Source organism: Salvelinus namaycush, chromosome 2 (genome assembly GCF_016432855.1).
Source record: "Salvelinus namaycush isolate Seneca chromosome 2, SaNama_1.0, whole genome shotgun sequence".
Taxonomy (NCBI): domain Eukaryota; kingdom Metazoa; phylum Chordata; class Actinopteri; order Salmoniformes; family Salmonidae; genus Salvelinus; species Salvelinus namaycush.
In genome coordinates, this window is record NC_052308.1 from 21,672,979 (window position 1) to 21,694,894 (window position 21,916).

Sequence of the window (21,916 nt, forward strand, 5' to 3'; positions counted from 1 at the left end):
CACACACACACCTACTGTATACACTAGTCCTCACACAAACACTCAATAAGGTACTCAGATGACAAGGGGCAGAGTTCTAATCTCATGTGTCAGTGATTGGTTAATTTAAAAAAGGTAACCTGCATACTCTACAAATTGTCTCATGAAAAAGCTTATAATGTAAGCCAACAGCTAAAGCTTTTGGAAATGTGTCTTCTTCCTTATTGTTCAATTGTAGGTAAAGTCATAACTGAAACTAACAAGCCTAACAGACTGGTTTATTTGATTATGGTCTTTGTTCAGTCTGGTTTTTTGTTATCAAGGTCTTGGTGGCTCTTCTCAAATGGCTCATCATAATTTAAGGCTCTGTGAATGATATCTTCAAAGGATGTTGTTGAAATGAAACTGTATTGCCATAGTAACTGGAAAATATTTCCACAATGTTTTTCTTGTTTGAAACTTTACTGCCGATAGATCACTGATACTTGAAAAAATTTACAATGATGTCCAGGTTCTATCATGTATGTGCCTGTCTAAATGTTTCTTCTCTGAAATGAAATGTTAATGATTAGACATTTTCGTGTGTTGATAGAATTTTTCTCTCCCTTCTTTTTTTAAACCAACTGCAGAATGCAGTCCGGCATAATCTTAGTCTTCACAAATGTTTTGTGCGAGTAGAAAACGTTAAAGGGGCTGTGTGGACAGTGGATGAACTAGAGTTCCAAAAGAGAAGGCCACAAAAGATCACTGGGTAGGTCTGCCATCTCTGGCCGACTCTCGTGTCTGGCTGGTTGTGGATCTATGGGAAGAGGCTGCTCCATCTCATTGTCTGTGTGCCACGATCCCCCCCAAAGTCCCTGCTTGCTTTGGTGTGCAGCATCCCCCATGCTTTCAGTACTCTGCCCCTGGTGTCGCATCATCACCCACATTGGCTTGTACTTGTTTTCATTTTCATTTTGATCCTTACCCTTTCCTCCCTTGTCCCTCTGTCTGTCCCTGTGTCTGTCTGTCTGTCCCTGTGTCTGTCTGTCTGTCCCTGTGTCTGTCTGTCTGTCCCTGTGTCTATCTGTCTGTCTGTTCCTGTGTCTATCGGTCTGTCCCTGTGTCTATCTGTCTGTCTGTCCTCTGTGCTGTTGTGTTGTGGTCACTGCATCTGCATCTGGCTGCCCTGCTGCTTGTCTCCCACCCAGGGTACCATCCGCACCAACCTTTCCCAGCATAAGTGCTTTGTGAGAGTAGAGGACGAGTTTGGGTCCTTTTGGACTGTTGATGATGAGGAGTTTAAATGCGGCCGCCATATACAGCGAGGCCGGCCTCAGAAATACACAGCTGATGAGAACTTTGATGAGCTGCTAGTACAGTAAGAACGTCTGCCTGGCCCACCCCGCCTCCTGATCCCCAGCCCCCCCCCCTCACTACCTGCATGCTCTGCCTCTGTGTTCCCATCATGCCGCTGTGTTTAGCTCTTCCTTTTTACATCATGCTTTTACAAAAACTGCTTCCATCAACTTGTCTTGTCTTCCTTACAATGAAAACAATTAATTTAAATGAGTCAGTGTGTTTTCATTGTGTGATAAAATTCCCATTATTTTATTAAATGAAATACGAGCATTTTCTAAACTAAAGTTGTTGTCTGCAGAAGTCCAGCCTTAGTGAAGAACATCCAGACCAGCTTGGGCTATGGTCCGGCTCTCTCTGCAGCCTTCCAGGTAAATATGAATACTGTCTCAGTATCAAGCTCTATTTACCTTGTACCCTTTTACTGTGAGGGGAAAGAAAGGCAGGAAATAGTAAACATAACACTGTCTCCACCTCCGACTCCTGGTCACTCTTCCTTGTTTTTGGATGTAGTGCTGGTGGGATGGAGGGAAGCTGAAATGTGCTGACAGTTCTCTTCCGTTTCACTGTTTTAACACTGTGCATGCTTTTCAGGCTTCAATGGCAGAAAACAATATACCTCTATACACTACTGCTTCCATTGGAAGTCCTACCCTCAACTCGCTGGCGAATGCCATCCGAGAGGAGATGATTGGAGCGATGGACCATGGAAACAGCAACGGCAGTGACAGCAGCCCAGGACGGTCTCCCTTGCCAGCTATGTGAGTGGCTCCTTACTTTCTATTTACAGTATCTGTTTAAGACTGAAGGAAAGGAAAGATTTTCAGCTGGTCTCCACTGATTCAAATAGATCCCAAACAGAATGGATTTGATCAAACATTATTTTAATTATTTAAAAAACTGTTACCCCCTTTTACTCCCCAATTTCAATCTTGTCTCATCGCTGCAACTCCCCAACACGCTCGGGAGGCGAAGGTCGAGTCATGCGTCCTCCGAAACATGACCCATCAAACCATGCTTCTTAACACCCGCCCGCTTAACCCGGAAGCCAGCCGCACCAATGTGTCTGAGGAAACACAGTTCAACTGACGACTGGGGTCAGCCTGCAGGCAACCGGCTCGCCACAAGGAGACGCTAGAGCGCGATGAGCCAAGTAAAACCCCCTCGGCCAAACCCTCGCCTTCCTATGGGACTCCCGATCACGGCTGGTTGTGATACAGCCCGGGATTAAACCCGGGTCTGTAGTGACGCCTCTAGTACTGCAATACAGTACCTTAGACCGCTGCGCCACTCGGGATGCCCAAACAAATTTTTTGATCTAGCATTTTAATATCACCAAAAATGCCTTAAAATTGGATGTTACGTGTAAATAACATATTTAAGGAACATGAAACAATGCTAAATAAAATAAGCATGACATTGGAGCGGTTGAATGAAAGGCCAGAACCGTGACTGTGGCTGCAGCCTTCCCTGAAAAAGGAAACTCCACCTTCTAGAAGGTTCCAAAGCCAGGCAAGGCCGGGAAGAAAAGACTGGAGCACTCTTGTTATTTCAACACAAAGTTTATAACTCTCCTTTATTACGGTTAAAAAATTGGTCCTACTGTCGGCTGAGTCCCGCCATAATCACCCCTCCAATTTCAAAAAAATATTTACAAAATGCCAGAACACAAAGTGAAAGAGCTGTTGTCTCCTCCACACTGAAACATGAGTTAGAACACATTCAAACCCTCTCAGCCGTCGAAAGAAAAACAACAAAAAATCATAATTAGTCTAGAAGAAATATTCCAAGGTTCCCATGTAGGAAAACTGTGGTCTGCCTGGAAACCGCAGTTCCCTATTCACTTGTTGTATAGCACTGTCTGCTATGTTGTTTGAAGCCTAAAATAATATGGGGCAGGCAGCTTCATTTCCAGATGTGGGGCAGACCACCGATGTGCAGCTCTGCTAGATTTAGGGATGGCCCTGTGAAATATCTCAGCTAGAGGGAAATTGTGCCTGAAAACAAAAAGGTGCAGTAATGAGCTTGTGGCGAAATGGAGGAAAGTGCCATCCCTAATCACTGTGAACATAGCTTTGGGCATCGCTCTGGAACAGGAAAGGCAGAGACAGGATGGGTGTGCTGGCCCAAAGGCTGCCTCATCTCTCTCCCTCTCTTGAGGCTGATAAAACCCATATACTGAGCTATTTTCGCAATGACTATGTGGATAAGCTTTATATAAGAACAAAATGCATCAGAGCGTAATACTTCAGTGCATTCGTGCAAAGCACCATTTCTTCTATCTTCTATGAAGCAGCACGCCTTCAAACAAAGTTCAGGTTTACTTGCTCCTCTATTGCTCTAAAGCCAGCTCCCTCTCTCCTCTCCATTCTCCAAGAGACGCACCTCACACAAGCTACAGAATCACTAAATCCTCATCCCACACAAACCAAACCTAGCTCATAGACGCAACGTCTCACAGGTCTTCACCTGGCGTACAGACAACGACTGGCTATGGAGTGGCCCAGGCCTTACATGTGTTTACCAGCTGCCTAGCTCAAAGCCCTGCATGGTGTTAGACAGAGTTAGACTTTTACTACAGAGAGGAAACCAGGGCTTTTCTATTTTACAGGCTGACTATAATCAGGTATCCAGACCTAGCCAGCTAATTAGCAGAGTGTGGAGTCAGCATGCAGTTCAATAGCATAATAATAACAATTTCATGTTTGCCCTGCAGCCAGGGATTGAGACCTGAGGCGATGTGACTTGTGAAGTTACTTTGATCTGAAACCAATAGAAAAGCTAACTTTACTTTTTCCCCTGTTTTATAATCACACCTACACTAAACGTGTCAGCTCATTAGCATAGAAATGTCTCCATCAAAATGATTGCATATTACATAAGACATTTGTGCGTAAATAAATCAGATGAGTCTGGGGGGACAGAGAACATGCTTGTCCCTGGTCGCTGTTCAAAATGGGCTCAGCATCTCCTACTGACACCGTACAGCACGGGGTTGGCACTACAGGTTAGAATGGGAAATATCCTGCAGCTTCTCATAATGTTTTAATTTTTTCCCTCCTCTCTGCACTAGTCGGGCCTCCTTTCCGTGCGCTTTATTCCTGCGGTGTTTCTGTAATGAGAAATTTGGCAGATCTTGTAGAGCCCCCTTTGCCCCGGCAGTGGGCTGGGTTCATGTTTTGCCTTGTTTACAACTGACAGCGTTATTATTCTCATAAGGGCTCTCTTTCTTATCACAGTGTTGTGTTGAGCTCGCCTTTCTGCTCTGCTCTCGCGCCTTCCTGCCAGCGCTTTTCTTCCATTATTGACACTTGGTGAAAATATGCATTAATTTTGGAGTTTAAAGCATGTATAGCGGTGTCTAGTCGCTGTGTTTGCTTGAAGTTGATTAATGATAGAAGCCGGCTCGGGGTCGTCCTCTGGAGACCCGCCTCGCAGGTTGTGCATGTTAACGAGTAGGAAGAGGAACACACAGTGCTCGCTGTCACTGATCTACCGCCACCAGGAAGCTGACAACAGCCCAGTCTCTCCCTCCGCAGAGTCCATTCTCTTCTCTCCCCGTTGCACATTGTTAATCTTCCTCATTTATCAGTTCTAAGTGAATACCCTGTTGTCGGCTGCTATGAAAATAAAGCCTGCAGGTTTCCCGGGATTGGAATACCTTAAAAGAAGGTGAAGTTATCATCAACACCAGCCAAGAGTGGCCCATCTCAGAGATTCATTCAAGCCACTCGTTTGTTTTTGTTCCTCCTTTCTCTTTTAAATCTGAATCAATACATGTCTGTGATTTTCTTTTGAGGAGGGAATGAAAGGTTCAACAAGGGATTAACCAACTAAAGATAAACTAACTGGAACATCCGCTGTCTGTTTGTGTTCTGTTTCCATGCAGGCATCACATTAAAGAGGAACCGCTGGACCCGGAAGACCACGAAGGCCCCCTCTCTCTGGTGACGATGGCCAACCACAGTCCAGATTTCGATCACCACAGAGATTACGATGACGACCAGGGCCACGATGACATGCTGTAAGGTCGGGCCCCCAGGGGCCCCACCCAGAGGCAGAACTAACCTTAGTCATCTGTGAGACGCCACAACATCACAGATAACACAGATACAAGACTGCAGTCTCAGTCCTCTGATGACAGCTATCAAATGTTTCCAATTGACTTTTAGTGCCATTAAATACATAGTGAAAACACAAGAAAGAGAATACGTCCCACTTGGGAGTATTTTTGATTTATATCTACTTTTTGGTTTAAGGGAACGAAAATAAGAAAAAAAGTCATTTCTACTCTACATGCGTTGGATGGACATGTTTGGTACTGGGGACGACTTCTTGGTCAGCGTGCTGGCTTCAAATCCAGGATGGACTTGGACTTGCACTGTGCAGCCAGTATGAACTTGGACCTGCACTGTGCAGCCAGTATGGATTGCATGCAGCCCACTCAACCACACTGAGCATGGACTGCAGAGGGGTTCTCTCTCTCTCACACACACAAACACACACACACATGCCTATAAACTCAAGAGATATTGAATGACGTTTAATTTACGCTGTGTGTGTGTGTGTGTGTGTGTGTGTGTGTGTGTGTGTGTAGATTTTGTTCATGGTCACTGCCTTCACAATTTCATTGGTTTGCTTCCATCTAGGTTGGGAGGGATGTTTTTTGGTGTGTTTTGAGGGTGAGGGGTTTAAAATATAAACTATGTATTTTCCATTGTTCGTTGCTGTTGTTGCATTTTATTTGTGTAACTGATCAGACCTCATGCTGTGGAGATTCTGTATGGTCAGCACTTAATGATGGATGTTTAGCATTTCCTTTCTTGTTGTTTCCTCTCTTTTTTTACATGAAGCAGAATGTCAAATACCATGTAGTATTTTTCTGTCATTTATTCCACATGCTTCAGAATGCCACCCCTCTAACATGTAGTCCATCCTCATCGCATCCCCCCAAGCTCATCAAGTCCATCCTCATCGCATCCCCCCAAGCTCATCAAGTCCATCCACAATGCACTACTCGTAATGAAGGCTCTCTCCACGCATCAATGAAGTTTTCTTTAAGATGGGAATGAATGACAGAGAAATCATGCAGGTTATGATTTATCCTCATTCAATTATATTTTAAAACAGCCCTTCAGGGCAGTGCGTTAGCTGCAACCAAATTTCTGATCATTCGCAAGCTCCCAGTTTTAGAAAGAAAATCAAATGTCAGGTGTGCAGTACAAAGATAATATTTTAGACCAACTAATTGTGATTCCTGAACACAACTCTCATTGTAGATTAAACATGTATAGTTTTCCACACTGTAATTTCAGTCATGGAAGGATTGTTTGGCCTTGCTTGAAGATATCAACATTTTTTTTTTTAACCATATGCATGACCAGTTGGCTCTCAAATTTGTTTGTGATTATTAATAATTACACACATCAGATGAAATATTCATGTTCTTAATTTAGGGATAATCCCAAAACTGGCAATAAAACCTGATCATTGCTTCATTCCAGTATTGGCAGGCATGTTACGCCCCCAGAAACCCACACACCACAAGGTAACTGATGATCTGGGTACTGTTTGGGGTCAACATCAGCAGAACCCAATGACTAAGTCAGAGTAGTGATGTAGACCCTGCAATAGGGTGGATGGGATTGATGCTGGGGCTGTGAGGCTGTGAGGCTGAATACAAATGGGCTTGATCCTACAGTAGGTTTGGTTTATGATATGAAACAGGCTCATACAAAGACTCACAAACATTACTTTTTAAAGACTGCAACCAACCACTTTGCATTTTTTATTTATTATTATTCTTTTTTGTTTGTAACTTTTGTTTTTAGTTGTTGATGTTTCTAAAATCTTGTTCTGTGACTACCAAAGATAAACTACAAAGTAAAAACTATTTTCTCTGTTTCATGCAATAGCAGATAAGGCCAAATATCCTCCATTCTCTCCCATTGGCTGTGAAAGGATCTAAAGATGGAGTATAGTCTCAGCTGTGTCAATCCAATTGCACATTGATTAGAGAGGACGCTCCTCAAGATGTCTGACTGTCATTAGCTTTAAAGCCAAAGGAGTCTCTTGTTGAGTGCAGTAGCTGCAGGACTTTGCAGTGACCACAACTGAAAGGGAGATGCAGAGAGTCAGACATGACCAAATTAGGGGAACATGTTCTTTGGGCCAATGAGAGGAAAAGGCATCACTCTGTCTATCAGCAGCAGATTGCTGTGCAACCTAGGGGGATGAAAGGAGATTATGGTCATAATGAGGATGACAATGATTTAGCAGTAGACAGGAGAGCTTTGTAGAGAACAATGTGAAAAGGATTCTATACTTCAACTGGACCACCCAATGATTAAATATTTTGTTTTATTTTTTATTCTTTATGAATTTGTATCCTTTCCAATGATTGTATGCCACTTTTGAGTGAGTCCTGTTATCTTGGTGGGATTCTACTGTTCTTTGTTAACATTGGTAAGGCTTTATGATTGTGTTTAGTTTCTGTCAACGTATTACTTTTTATATTAAAAAACACTCCTGTCAACTAATAAGCTGGGTACAGGGTACTTTATGGCAGTTATTTGAACATTCCACCATGCATTTACTATTACACATGAAAAGGGCAATCTGTGGTTTTCAGAAAATGTATTTAATATCCATTAGCATGCAGCTGTGGGATGGGTTAGTAACAGCCGGACTGGGATCGTGAGAACAACTTGAGCTCATCCAAATCTAGTCTTTTGCTGGTTTGCTTGGTATTGTAAAGGGGGGAGATTTGAACATTCTCAGTATGTGTAGCTTGACATTACTGAAGATAACAGCCTGCGAAAACTGTACGCATACCTCGGTTCCAACCTATAGGGAATAATTCAATGAAAAGTGAAAAAAAAACTTTCACCCAGTTGTACTTTGTTCTATGTCTTGCATGTGTAGTCTAAAACTGGAGAGAGATCATTTTTTTGTAAAAAAGACCAAAAAAAGTATATGAATATAAAATTAGACCTTGTTTATCTTGAGGGTCTCACAATCCAAACCTTAGGCCTTTTTTCATGAAGAAATCACCCAGCTTTATTTGATCCCATTTTCCACAATCTATTGTCATTTGTTTGGTCATGGGCTTTCCAACAGTAGGGTGTATGTACATGTCAGTATAGCCTTGTCTTTTTCTTGTCATTTTCTTTCCTTGTGTCTTTCAAAGATCAAAAATGCATTTGTGTTATTCTTTTTGCTTTATCACAACGGCTTTGTATGAACTATAAAATAGCTATGAAAACTGCTGTATGTATTGGAACAGCAAACTGTGCTGCAAATGTATTTTACTTAGTAATCCTTGCTTAAAAAGTCATACATGCAGACATCTGTGTGAGATGGGCGGGGCAGGGTTGGGGATTATCCCAGATTTTGGATTTTAAACTGTAAAATAGAAAACAGACTTTTCTCTGTTATCATTGACCTAAGGATTTTGTACAGATTGTTTTCTTCCTTGTGTTAAGCTGTTTTTGATACTTCCTTTTGATGGTCTAACCACTGCCTTCTGTGGCTATAAACATTACTGCTCGGAGAAAGGGCAGACAGGTATATTTCCTCTACAAGACGGAGATATCTTGCATGACTAATTCCAGGGTCACAGAGATGAAAAATAATGGTTAAGTGGTCAGTAATAATATAAGGGTGTATCAATCTAATGATATTTTATATGAAACAAATAGGAAAAAGAAGAAAAATATGCAGTGCCAAGATGTAAAGAATATTTGTTAAATGCTTTGTTTTTCCCCCCGAGGAATCCATTCATCCATACATACATTATCAAAGATGTGTCATCATCATGTTCAGTACATCCTCATTAGGTGAAATACATATCGCTTTTTAGTTGGCCTCTAAATATCTATATCTCAACTGTTTGGAAATGTTTCTTTTTTGATGATCAGTAAAAATCAAGCACAGCAGGTAGCCGACTTAAGTGGAGCACAAAGGTTAAAGGCTAAAAGTCGGATGTGAATTGGACTCTGTACTCATCCTTGATATATGTTGATTGTAAAACAAGAAATATCAGTAACCTTATGACTTTGCTGTGCTCTGTGTAGGTGGCATTAGATTCCCCCTCAAGACACTTGCAGCCATGCTAATTTACCACGGTTCCATCAATCATGACCACCCCACTGTCATTCACCACTGTGTTGTACCATCACCCTCTTAACCCATGCTTCTGGAGGAGGGATGGAGAGAGGAAGGAGGGTACAGGAGAGCAGCTGTCACAGTGCTTTAATGCAGCAGCTAAGTTAGTTTTCTGTTGAAGCTGTACTCTGTAGTTTTCTGTTGATTAACTAAAGATTCTGCTCATCACCTCCATCATCAGTGTGTAATCTCCTCATTCCTGGTCTGATGCAGACAGTTCTGTTGTACAGTCAGTCTCAGTAACTGACTTAAGCTTTCTAAAAATGCAATAAAATGCTGGTTGTTCACGTTTGTTATCTGAAGTCCTTTCTTACTTGGTTTAAATGGCAGGGATCTGTATACAAAAAGCACTGAAATGATAGTTGCTTTGTCCGTGTGTACCAACGCAGGACGCAGAAAGGATAAAAGGCCACTTGATAATTTATTTATTTATAGAGAGTCATGTTATCTTGCCATAGCAAGTGGGTACTTTATACTCCAAAAATCTCCTCACAGCGATTCCACCTATACACTGATATTGTAATTTTTCAATTTTTTAAGTGCACAGATACAGGCCTATTTGTCATCTTCTGCAGGACTTATAAGTCTATGATGATGACCATCATCATTTCAGCCTCAACATTAAATTATCTTGTGATTAAAAAGAGCAATTTAGGTAACAGCATTTGATAAGCTATAAATTGTAACTGCATTAAAATTCCAGAAATATTAGCGATATGGATTTCTTGATGGCAATGAATGCTGATGACCAAGACTTGCTTTTTTATGACGGAAGCACAGGTCATGTTGGCTACAAAACAGGAGACAGAGATCAAGTCTAAGCACTTTTAATCTTGTGAAACAAGCAATTACAAATAGTTCCATTGAGTCGTTAAAAAGCTTTAGGCGACATAAATTGTTTCTCGCTTAGCTTATTGCTCCTATACATAAGTATATTTAAGCAATAAGGCCCATGGAGGTGTGGTATATGGCCAACATACCACGGCTAAGGGCTGTTCCTACGCATTACGCAAAGCGGAGTGCCTGGACACAGCCCTCAGCAGTGGTATATTGGTCATATATCACAAACCCCCGAGGTGCCTTATTGCTATTATAAACTGGTTACCAACATAATTAGAGCAGTAAAAATAAATGCTTTGTCATACCCATGGTATACGGTCTGATATACCACGGCTGTCAGCCAATCAGTATTCAGGGCTCGAACCACCCAGTTAATAATATTAATTAAAGCCATTGAAAGACTAGATTTAATGGAAAATAATATAAAATCACGACCAATCTTTTTGCAGGTAATATTTTCTCTAGAGTTTGAAGTCCTGAATTTCCTTGTTGTATCTCTAGTGGTGTGCTTTCAAGAGACTTGTAGCTTGGATGATTACGAGGTTGTTGTGGGTTTTCTATGACTGGAAGTTACCTGATCTAAAATAGAGTGGTAGTCTATGCAGGGTCAACAAGTAACTGTACAATTCATCCATGCATGCTCTCAAACACTTCATTTGCACAAAATAACTGCTATTTTAATGTCATACCAGCATGTAAACAGAACACAAAACAACCCAACTGTCATTATAAACTCAAAGCGTCAATTGTGTGTTAATATATGTATAGTTAGCATGAATAGAAAGCAATAATTTAGTGTGCATGAAATAACATGCTGGTCTTACGTTGATTACATCCACGGTTGAGTGGCATGCTGCTGAAATATACAACTGAGAGTGAGAGAAAATAATTTTAGCCTAACAAAGTTGTGGTGCTCATCCATCAACATGCATCTGTGGTGGTAAGAAAACACCATATTAAATCAAACCACTAATCATTCGTTTCACTGTTTCAAAAGAATGAATGGAGATATGGGCTTTGCTGTGTTGTGATGCTGCATGTGATACAGAAGGCTCCATTCATCAATCAGCAAGCATCTATCAAAACAAGTGAAGCAATTATTTATATTGTAACACAATGTGAACAATCATTGTATGAATATGATATGGTTAAAAACAACTAATATTGGAAGAAACCCTACTTACAACTATCCAGTCATCATTGGCGTGTACTCACATTTCAGTCACTGTAGTATACTAGAGTTGCATAGAGATATTATATGACTAGGACCAAACCCTCCTCAGAGAAATCCAATGTGCAGATTAGCCAGTCTTCCTGCTTATTTCTATTGGATCACACAACTTGATTCCTGCTTTCCATTTCATTGTAATTAAAGCATTGCAGAGCAACAGCTACCCACACATGAGGTTTATGTGTGGCTCAGTTGGTAGAGCCTGGCACTTGCAACAACAAGGGTTGTGGGTTAGATTCCCGCTGGGGCCATTCATAAGTATCATTTATACACGCATGATTGCAAGTCGCTTTGGATAAAAGTGTCTGCTAAATGGCATATTTTATTATATATTAGTCGGCAAAGCTGGCAAATTCTTAATATTGCAGTGTGGGATTTAGCATCCCTGCAGTATTTGCTATTCATGGTTTGATGTAAAAACTTGTTTATTAAGATGGGCTAGAGGCGTTGATGTGCAATAGACCTGCCTGTAATTAGATTCCAATTATTTGTCTGTTTCTGATATTGTAAACTGGCACTTACCACATCAGTTAAATTGACACACTGCGCTGCTTGGTTTACTCTGTAATTAAAACATGTTCTGTTAATTAGATGATGACCACTTTATTCCAGGGCTCTTGTGTTTGGTCTTTTCTGTAGCGGTGCTGTTTGGATCATGAGTTGCCAGACGCATCGCTAATCAGCCCTTGTTTTGTTTCAATTACCACCTGCTGTTCAAAAGGCATGCCTGGATGCCCCCTCCCCCAGTCTAAACAAGGCTGGGCCTGCATGGCTCCCAGTTCCCAGTCCCAGCTCCAACAGTACACATATTAATACCCGCCTGGCGTGGATTTCTTCATCATTAGGAGCCATATCTAGGTTTCAAAGAGAGTCGAAGCAATTAAAAGGAAAGTTAGGAAGGGCTGATTAAAGAATAAAGGTACTTATCACATCATGTATAGCACTCCTCTGTGTGTAGCCAACACTAACTACTCCTGTTAGGTAAATAACAAAGTTCCTTGTATTCTATACACCATTACAGAGGAGAGGGAACTGTTGTGCCTTGTAATACTGACAACATGACAGCTGGCGTGTAGGCTTGTGTGATAGTGAATGGTTGGGGCGTGCTTTAATACAGGTGTATCAAGAAGTACCGTATACAATCCTTTGCCAAATACACTACATGGCCAAAAGTATGTGGATACCACTTCAAATTAGTGGATTCAGCTATTTCAGCCACACCCGTTGCTGACAGTTGTATTGAATTGAGCACACAGCCATGCAATCTCCATAGACAAACATTGGCAGTAGAATGGCGCGTACTGAACCATTCAGTGACATTCAACGTGGCACCGTCATAGGATGCCAGCTTTCAAACAAATCAGTTTGTCAAATTTCTGCCCTGCTAGAGCTTCTCGGGTCAACTGTAAGTGCTGTTATTGTGAAGTGGAAACGTCTAGGAGCAACAACAGGTCAGACGCGAAGTGGTAGGTCACACAAGCACAGAATGGGACCACCGAGTACTGAAGCATGTAGCGCGTAGAAATTGTCTGTCCTCAGTTGCAACACTCACTACCGAATTTCAAACTGCCTCTGGAAGCAAAGTCAGCACAAGAACTGCTCGTCGGGATCTTCATGAAATGGGTTTCCATGGCTGAGCAGCCGCACACAATCCTAAGATCACCATGCGCTATGCCAAGCGTTGGCTGGAGTGGTGTAAAGCTCGTCGCCATTGGACTCTGGAGCAGTGGAAATGCATTCTCTGGAGTGATGAACCATGCTTCACCATCTGTCAGTCCGACGGACAAATCTGGGTTTGTCGGATGCCAGGAGAACGCTACCTGCCCGAATGCATAGTGCCAACTGTAAAGTTTGGTGGTGGAGGAGGAATAATGGTCTGGGGCCGTTTTTCATGGTTCAGGCAAGGCCCCTTTGTTCCAGTGAAGGGAAATCTTAACACAACAGCATACAATGACATTCTAGACGATTCTGTGCTTCCAAATTTGTGGCAACAGTTTGGGGAAGCCCTTTCCTGTTTCAGCATGACAATGCCCCCGTGCACAAAGCGAGGTCCGTACAGAAATGGTTTGTCGAGATCGGTGTGGAAGAACTTGACTGGCATGCACAGAGCCATGACCTCAACCCCATCGAATACCTTTGGGATGAATTGGAACGTCGACTGCAAGCCAGGCCTAATCGCCTAACATCAGTGCCCGACCTCACTAATGCTCTTGTAGCTGATATGAATCAAGTCCCCTGCAGCAATGTTCCAACATCTAGTGGAAAGCCTTCCCAAAAGAGGGAAGGCTGTTATAGAAGCAAAGGGGGGACCAACTCCATATTCATGCCCATGATTTTAGAATGAGATGTTCGTGTATGTCAGTAAGTTATCTCAGATGGTTTCTGGTCTCCTGTCCTAAGCATGAATCAGCCAGATAAAGCAAACTCACCTCACTCATCACCGTATTGTGTTCCAATGGCTTCCTATCACCTCTAAACAAGGAAACTGCAAAGAAGAAATGTATTGTCAATGTCAGGCCCAATTTTCATAGATGTACCCAACAACTTCAAGGGGAGATTGTAGATAGGATAGACGTCTGGTGCTTCTGTATAATATTACATACATACTGTCCCGTTGTCTGTACAGGCAAGTCAATGGCCTTTAAGAAGTAGGTGGGTATCTGACAATTGCATCGTTACATGTGACTGTGGTATTGACTAGAGGTGTCTGTATTCTTCTCTTTGTCTAAACTCCATGACGAAATAAGAAAATAAATGCACCCAAACTATTAAGATGCATTGTTATCATTTTCCAATATTAAATATTAAGCAGTGTTTACATTTTACATTTTAGTCATTTAGCAGACGCTCTTATCCAGAGCGACTTACAGCAGAGTGCATACATTTTATTACATTTTTACATTTCATTACATTTTACATACTGAGACAAGGATATCCCTACCGGCCAAACCCTCCCTAACCCGGACGACGCTATGCCAATTGTGCGTCGCCCCACGGACCTCCCGGTTGCGGCCGGCTGCGACAGAGCCTGGGCGCGAACCCAGCCCAGCCTGGGCGCGAACCCAGAGACTCTGGTGGCGCAGCTAGCACTGCGATGCAGTGCCCTAGACCACTGCGCCACCCGGGAGAACTCAAGTGTTCTTGAGTTTGAATAATTAAAGAAATGCAAAACATGAATACTTACAATTCACTCTCTCGCTTTATGTCACAATTAATTAATGGATGAGACCAAGTAGTTTTTTTGAATTTCAAAATTCAGGAGAAATGTGTTGATGACAACCTAGGTCACGGAGGAGCACTGACAAGCACAGACAATTGCATGGAGACACATACAGTTATTATGCCATTAAAAACTACAACAGTTGGCTGACACATGAACATTTAGAACCCAACCCGTGGCCAAACTAACCAACAACCCCTACATTATTAGTAGATTATTAACTAACTCTGACCCTACACAACTACATTATTAGTAGATTATTAACTAACTCTGACCCTACACAACTACATTATTAATAGATTATTAACTAACTCTGACCCTACACAACTACATTATTAATAGATTATTAACTAACTCTGACCCTACACAACTACATTATTAATAGATTATTAACTAACCCTGACCCTACACAACTACATTATTAATAGATTATTAACTAACCCTGACCCTACACAACTACATTATTAATAGATTATTAACTAACCCTGACCCTACACAACTACATTATTACTAGATTATTAACTAACCCTGACCCTACACAACTAGATTATTAATAGATTATTAACTAACCCTGACCCTACACAACTACATTATTAATAGATTATTAACTAACCCTGACCCTACACAACTATATTATTACTAGACTATTAACTAACCCTGACCCTACACAACTACATTATTAATAGATTATTAACTAACCCTGACCCTACACAACTACATTATTACTAGATTATTAACTAATCCTGACCCTACACAACTACATTATTATTAGATTATTAACTAACCCTGACCCTACACAACTACATTATTACTAGATTATTAACTAACCCTGACCCTACACAACTACATTATTACTAGATTATTAACTAACCCTGACCCTACACAACTACATTATTACTAGATTATTAACTAACCCTGACCCTACACAACTACATTATTACTAGATTATTAACTAACCCTGACCCTACACAACTACATTATTACTAGATTATTAACTAACCCTGACCCTACACAACTACATTATTAATAGATTATTAACTAACCCTGACCCTACACAACTACATTATTAATAGATTATTAACTAACCCTGACCCTACACAACTACATTATTAATAGATTATTAACTAACCCTGACCCTACACAACTACATTATTAATAGATTATTAACTAACCCTGACCCTACACAACTACATTATTACTAGATTATTAACTAACCCTGAACCTACACAACTACATTATTACTAAATTATTAACTAACCCTGACCCTACACAACTACATTATTACTAGATTATTAACTAACCCTGACCCTACACAACTACATTATTACTAGATTATTAACTAACCCTGACCCTACACAACTACATTATTACTTGATTATTAACTAACCCTGACCCTACACAACTACATTATTAATAGATTATTAACTAACCCTGACCCTACACAACTACATTATTAATAGATTATTAACTAACCCTGACCCTACACAACTACATTATTAATAGATTATTAACTAACCCTGACCCTACACAACTACATTATTACTAGATTATTAACTAACCCTGAACCTACACAACTACATTATTACTAGATTATTAACTAACCCTGACCCTACACAACTACATTATTACTAGATTATTAACTAACCCTGACCCTACACAACTACATTATTACTAGATTATTAACTAACCCTGAACCTACACAACTACATTATTACTAGATTATTAACTAACCCTGACCCTACACAACTACATTATTACTAGATTATTAACTAACCCTGACCCTACACAACTACATTATTAATTGATTATTAACTAACCCTGACCCTACACAACTACATTATTACTAGATTATTAACTAATCCTGACCCTACACAACTACATTATTATTAGATTATTAACTAACCCTGACCCTACACAACTACATTATTATTAGATTATTAACTAACCCTGACCCTACACAACTACATTATTACTAGATTATTAACTAACCCTGACCCTACACAACTACATTATTACTAGATTATTAACTAACCCTGACCCTACACAACTACATTATTACTTGATTATTAACTAACCCTGACCCTACACAACTACATTATTAATAGATTATTAACTAACCCTGACCCTACACAACTACATTATTAATAGATTATTAACTAACCCTGACCCTACACAACTACATTATTGATAGATTATTAACTAACCCTGACCCTACACAACTACATTATTAACTAACCTTGAACCTACACAACTACATTATTACTAAATTATTAACTAACCCTGACCCTACACAACTACATTATTACTAGATTATTAACTAACCCTGACCCTACACAACTACATTATTACTTGATTATTAACTAACCCTGACCCTACACAACTACATTATTAATAGATTATTAACTAACCCTGACCCTACACAACTACATTATTAATAGATTATTAACTAACCCTGACCCTACACAACTACATTATTAATAGATTATTAACTAACCCTGACCCTACACAACTACATTATTAATAGATTATTAACTAACCCTGACCCTACACCACTATATTATTACTAGACTATTAACTAACCCTGACCCTACACAACTACATTATTACTAGATTATTAACTAATCCTGACCCTACACAACTACATTATTAATAGATTATTAACTAACTCTGACCCTACACCACTATATTATTACTAGACTATTAACTAACCCTGACCCTACACAACTACATTATTACTAGATTATTAACTAACCCTGAACCTACACAACTACATTATTACTAGATTATTAACTAACCCTGACCCTACACAACTACATTATTAATAGATTATTAACTAACTCTGACCCTACACCACTATATTATTACTAGACTATTAACTAACCCTGACCCTACACAACTACATTATTACTAGATTATTAACTAACCCTGACCCTACGGACCTACATTATTACTAGATTATTAACTAACCCTGACCCTACACAACTACATTATTATTAGATTATTAACTAACCCTGACCCTACATAATTACATAACTATTTGTTTATTAACTAACCCTGACCCTACATTACATAATTAAATTGTTATTTGAGCCATGATTTAAAGAATAGTACTCATTTATCCCACCACACCTCTGGCAAAGCATATTAATCCAAATGGAAACAAGGTTTGATGTTTGTGTGAACACTCAATCTCTCTCAGTCTCCCCCTCTCATTTCCCTTTAAATGTAAAACTTTCTTTCTCCAAAAAGCTATCGTTTAAACATGTCATGGCCAGTGTTTACTTGCAGTTAACCTTGATTGAGGCAGTCTGTGACTTCACACTGATGCCTTCCTAATCTGTATGACTGGCATGCTAATTTCCCTGATGCTGCCATTCAAAACACAAACATGAAATGTTGGTTTTAGAACTGGGAGACCTGGTAGAGTGAATTTCAAGTACTTATTCAAATATTTCATTAAAATGTAAATTTTACAATGTCTAGCTGTGCACAAGGCATGACTTAAGAAGTTATGAAGTTATAACAGCATTTTTCTTTCTGATGCCAATTAACTAGGACTATAGTGTCCTCACCTTGTTTTATCTTCAATAACAGCATGCCAACCAATGCATCAAATGCAACAGGAGTTTGAGGGAGTTGTATAGACTATTAAGATACATGGACTGAAAAAAATAGAACCCAATTAAACATGAAGCCTCCTGAAGACTGGTAGCTAATCAATTGTCTTATCTTCACAAAGTGCAAATTGACTGATTAAAATTGAGGGTAGAAAAAAACTATACTGGAACAGAATTGTAAATGAGAAAAATGCCTCTGTATGCGGACATATAATCTAAGGCATTTGCCAGGATGGGAAACAATCTGTAGAATGCTTGCCTAAAGTCTCCCTGTCAGTCAGGCCAGCTTCAATGCCATTAGTCATAGGCAGGATTACACTGTGGATCTATGCACACCTAGAGGCATTGTCAATACATTTATCAGCCAAAAGGAATTCAACAGACATCCTAATTAGTGACACAGCTTTTAAATAAACACATATATTTGGAGACTGTGTCCCTGTGCTTTAAATATAGATAATACTAAAATAGATGTGCTTATTAAGAAATGTGGATACAGAATCTAGTCCTACTACAGTATCTTCCCCATGTCATGTCTACACACATTACTAACTACCCATATCTAAGTCTGTCTCCTATTCAAGACAGGAATCAATGAATAAATATACAGCCGTGATGATGGCAAGCTGATTCAATTTGTTAGACAGAAATAATAAGCTTTTGTTTGGTGTTTTCCCACAAAGAACAAATGCTCAAACGTAAGAGTCAGAAGCATTGAAAAGCCACCTCTGGGTTTAGATTGCTTGTGGTGTTCACTCTCATACTTTTTATGTATTTATTTTATTCATTGTTAACTTGCAGGGGGAAGACAAAATGGTTGCAGGTGGTGCTGAAAATAAAAGACATCCATCATTATTTATTAGGCATGAAAAAGATACACAATAATGTAATTTAATCTCTCAGCAGACAATTATTTCCACATATTGATAATGTAATGCGAAAAGTGCCATGAATCCTAATATGATGTTTGCTTTTATTGGTGTATAATACAACCAGAACAAATAATGTAATTGTATCAGGAAGAAAATGTAATTATTTTGACATGCTATCATTATAATACCAATCTGCCGGAGACAATGATATCATATAATTTTGCTGTGCTTAACTAGTTACAATTTGCATTAAGTTATTATGTCTGGGTGTGGATAAAGACAGCATCCTCCTTGTGGTGTCTTTTTCTCAGTTCTCTATTACAATTCACAAAAAGTTTTTAATGTTTCCAATCCAACAGAGTCGCTACAACTTTTCCTTTAGTGGCTAAAACTTAACTGAAGTGGAAATGATGGCATAATTACTACAACATCTGTCATATATTTGTATTCATCTATAACTTTTAGTTCCACATTTCAGCATGTCAGCATGTCAGGTTCATGAAAAGCAGGTAGCCTAACCAGCAGTGAATCTGAGGGAGAAGTACAAGGAACCGGCATTACTCATGCAGCTGATCAATCCAGAAACAACAGCAACATTTTCACATTAAGAAATAAGTGCTTTGGAATATATGCATATAGGTGCACTGATTTGATTATTTGCAATTGTGTGATGATTAACATTAATGAAGGACCAGCTTGATGCACTAACTGTCAGGCCATATCAGGCACCCCGGCCACCCCTCCATGTTTTGCCTAGAATGGTATTCACGCCATACTGAACTAACAAGTACATGTAAATTAGATCAAGGATCTAGTAAAGTGTCTTCTCTGACATTATGAATGTTTTATTGATGACTCATTATAGACAGTCCGGCGTTCGATCCGCCCAGATTGAAGATGCAAAGTGTAATAATAATAATGCCCGCTAAATAATTGATATCAAAACCTAATCCATTTCTGCACAGGATACATATTTTAGTGTCTCATTTGCATATTTCGAACAAACACACCACAAAACCATTAGACAGCCATAGTAATGAGTTGTTTGAGTGATTGGATTTTAAGAGTTAAGACAGGGAATCACGACTGAATCACTCTTCTTATGTGTACAGTGGTCACCGTGTGTTGGATCTATCCCTTCTTTTTCCTCCCACCAAAATGTTGGATCCCATTGAGTCTCCCTGCAGAATGGCGAGCGCATACTGTGTCGAGGCGTCATGTTCCACCGGAGGCTAGAGGAGTGTTTGCAAGTCATTAGTGATTTGTAAATGATATTTGCTCCCTCGTGACATATCATTTGAAATGGTCTAATAATAACACCCACTGATATTAAAATAAGAGGCCCTCGTTGTGATTATGCATTTCACAAATTTGGTCTTGAGAAATTGCACAGAGACAGAGAGACATGTCGATATGAATTGTGCTCCCAAATCTAATGGATATTAAAGATTCCCCAAGGTTTCTCATAAAGAGTCTTGGTCAACTATGGAATTATATTGCAAGATTTAACCAGACATGCAAGACAACTTTTCATTTATTGTTCTTGAAAATGCCACAGAGGACCTCTCTCTTTCAATCCAGACTGGGATTCTAGAAGAATTCACAGTCAAATGTATCTCATGCATCCTAACGATGCAGCTCAGTTGTTTTGTGCACAATTTTTTTTTGTGGCTTTTTGTACAGTATTGTAAATGCTAAAAGCTGTTCATTTGAACTGTCCCCTCCTTCCTTAATGACTCCTGACAAATTCCCTGACTTCCTGTGGTGCGTTTCCTGTATACGTCGGCATAAAGGGGAGAAGAGTTGGCAAGCGGCTCACTGTGCCTGGTGTATGGAGACCCACACCACTGCTCTAACACCATTTGCCATGTATTTTATGAAATGAACCACCAGCTCAGAGATCAATAGGCTCCCATGGTGAATACGAACAACTAGAGTGAGCTCTTATCTGTGCCATGCTGCCAATCTGTGGCAAGCGAAGCCTGCACCTTCCCTGGATACGCCATTGGTCTTTGAAATTAAAGTCGGCGTCTGTAATCCACGGAAATGGCCCCTCTACTCTTGCTTAGAACCGGTTTAGTTTCACCTCAGCTGATGATAAAGCATGACAGCAATACACAGCACTCTCTTCTTGCGGGGGTTGATAGGTTCTGCCAGCTTATCAGGGAACAGGCAGCTAACCTTGTTGTGGCTGGCCCGTGGACAGAACTGACGAGTCAATTTACAAAAGATGCTGTACGGGTGGCTTGCAAATAAAATCTTAGTTTCTCAGGAAAATACAAAAGAAAATTGAAAGAGTGAAAGAAAAACTTTGTGAAGATTTTGTAACCTTTTCCCCAAAAAGTAAGGAAATGTATAATACAGGAGGCTAAGCGCATGTGATAGAGTGTATTCATGTAAATGCACCTAAGCAGAGCTGCAGGAAATTGACAGGGATATACTGGAGCGCTTTGCCTGTAAAGGGTGGGATTTACATGCCTAACTAGGGCTTAAACACCCTCCCCCGAGTTTACCTGTTACACCTACGCCCTCTGATCACACGTCTGTATGGGCTAGATTGCACTGCTGATTTCTAATGCCTTTTCATGCTCCTCCATATCTGTCAGTCTTGGAAATGAACTTACTAACTGTGTTGGTTGAGGCTCCTCAATAT

The 21,916-nt window shown here is 40.0% G+C and overlaps 1 protein-coding gene across 9 annotated transcripts in view; it reads left to right on the forward strand.

The window, feature by feature from the left end:
* The window catches only part of LOC120060082 (forkhead box protein P1-B-like), a 236,240-nt gene extending 226,470 nt beyond the window's left edge, over window positions 1-9,770 (forward strand). For 7 of the 9 annotated variants that reach the window (XM_039009205.1, XM_039009147.1, XM_039009182.1 and 4 more), the window contains 4 exons: window positions 609-730; window positions 1,619-1,688; window positions 1,912-2,078; window positions 5,207-9,770. In XM_039009205.1, coding sequence (XP_038865133.1) covers window positions 609-730; window positions 1,619-1,688; window positions 1,912-2,078; window positions 5,207-5,345 — 498 coding nt within the window. In that variant the 3' untranslated portion in view covers window positions 5,346-9,770. The remainder of the gene's footprint in view (window positions 1-608; window positions 731-1,618; window positions 1,689-1,911; window positions 2,079-5,206) is intronic. The other 2 variants (XM_039009198.1, XM_039009214.1) reach the window with 2 other exon arrangements.
* The last annotated feature ends 12,146 nt before the right edge of the window (window positions 9,771-21,916 follow it).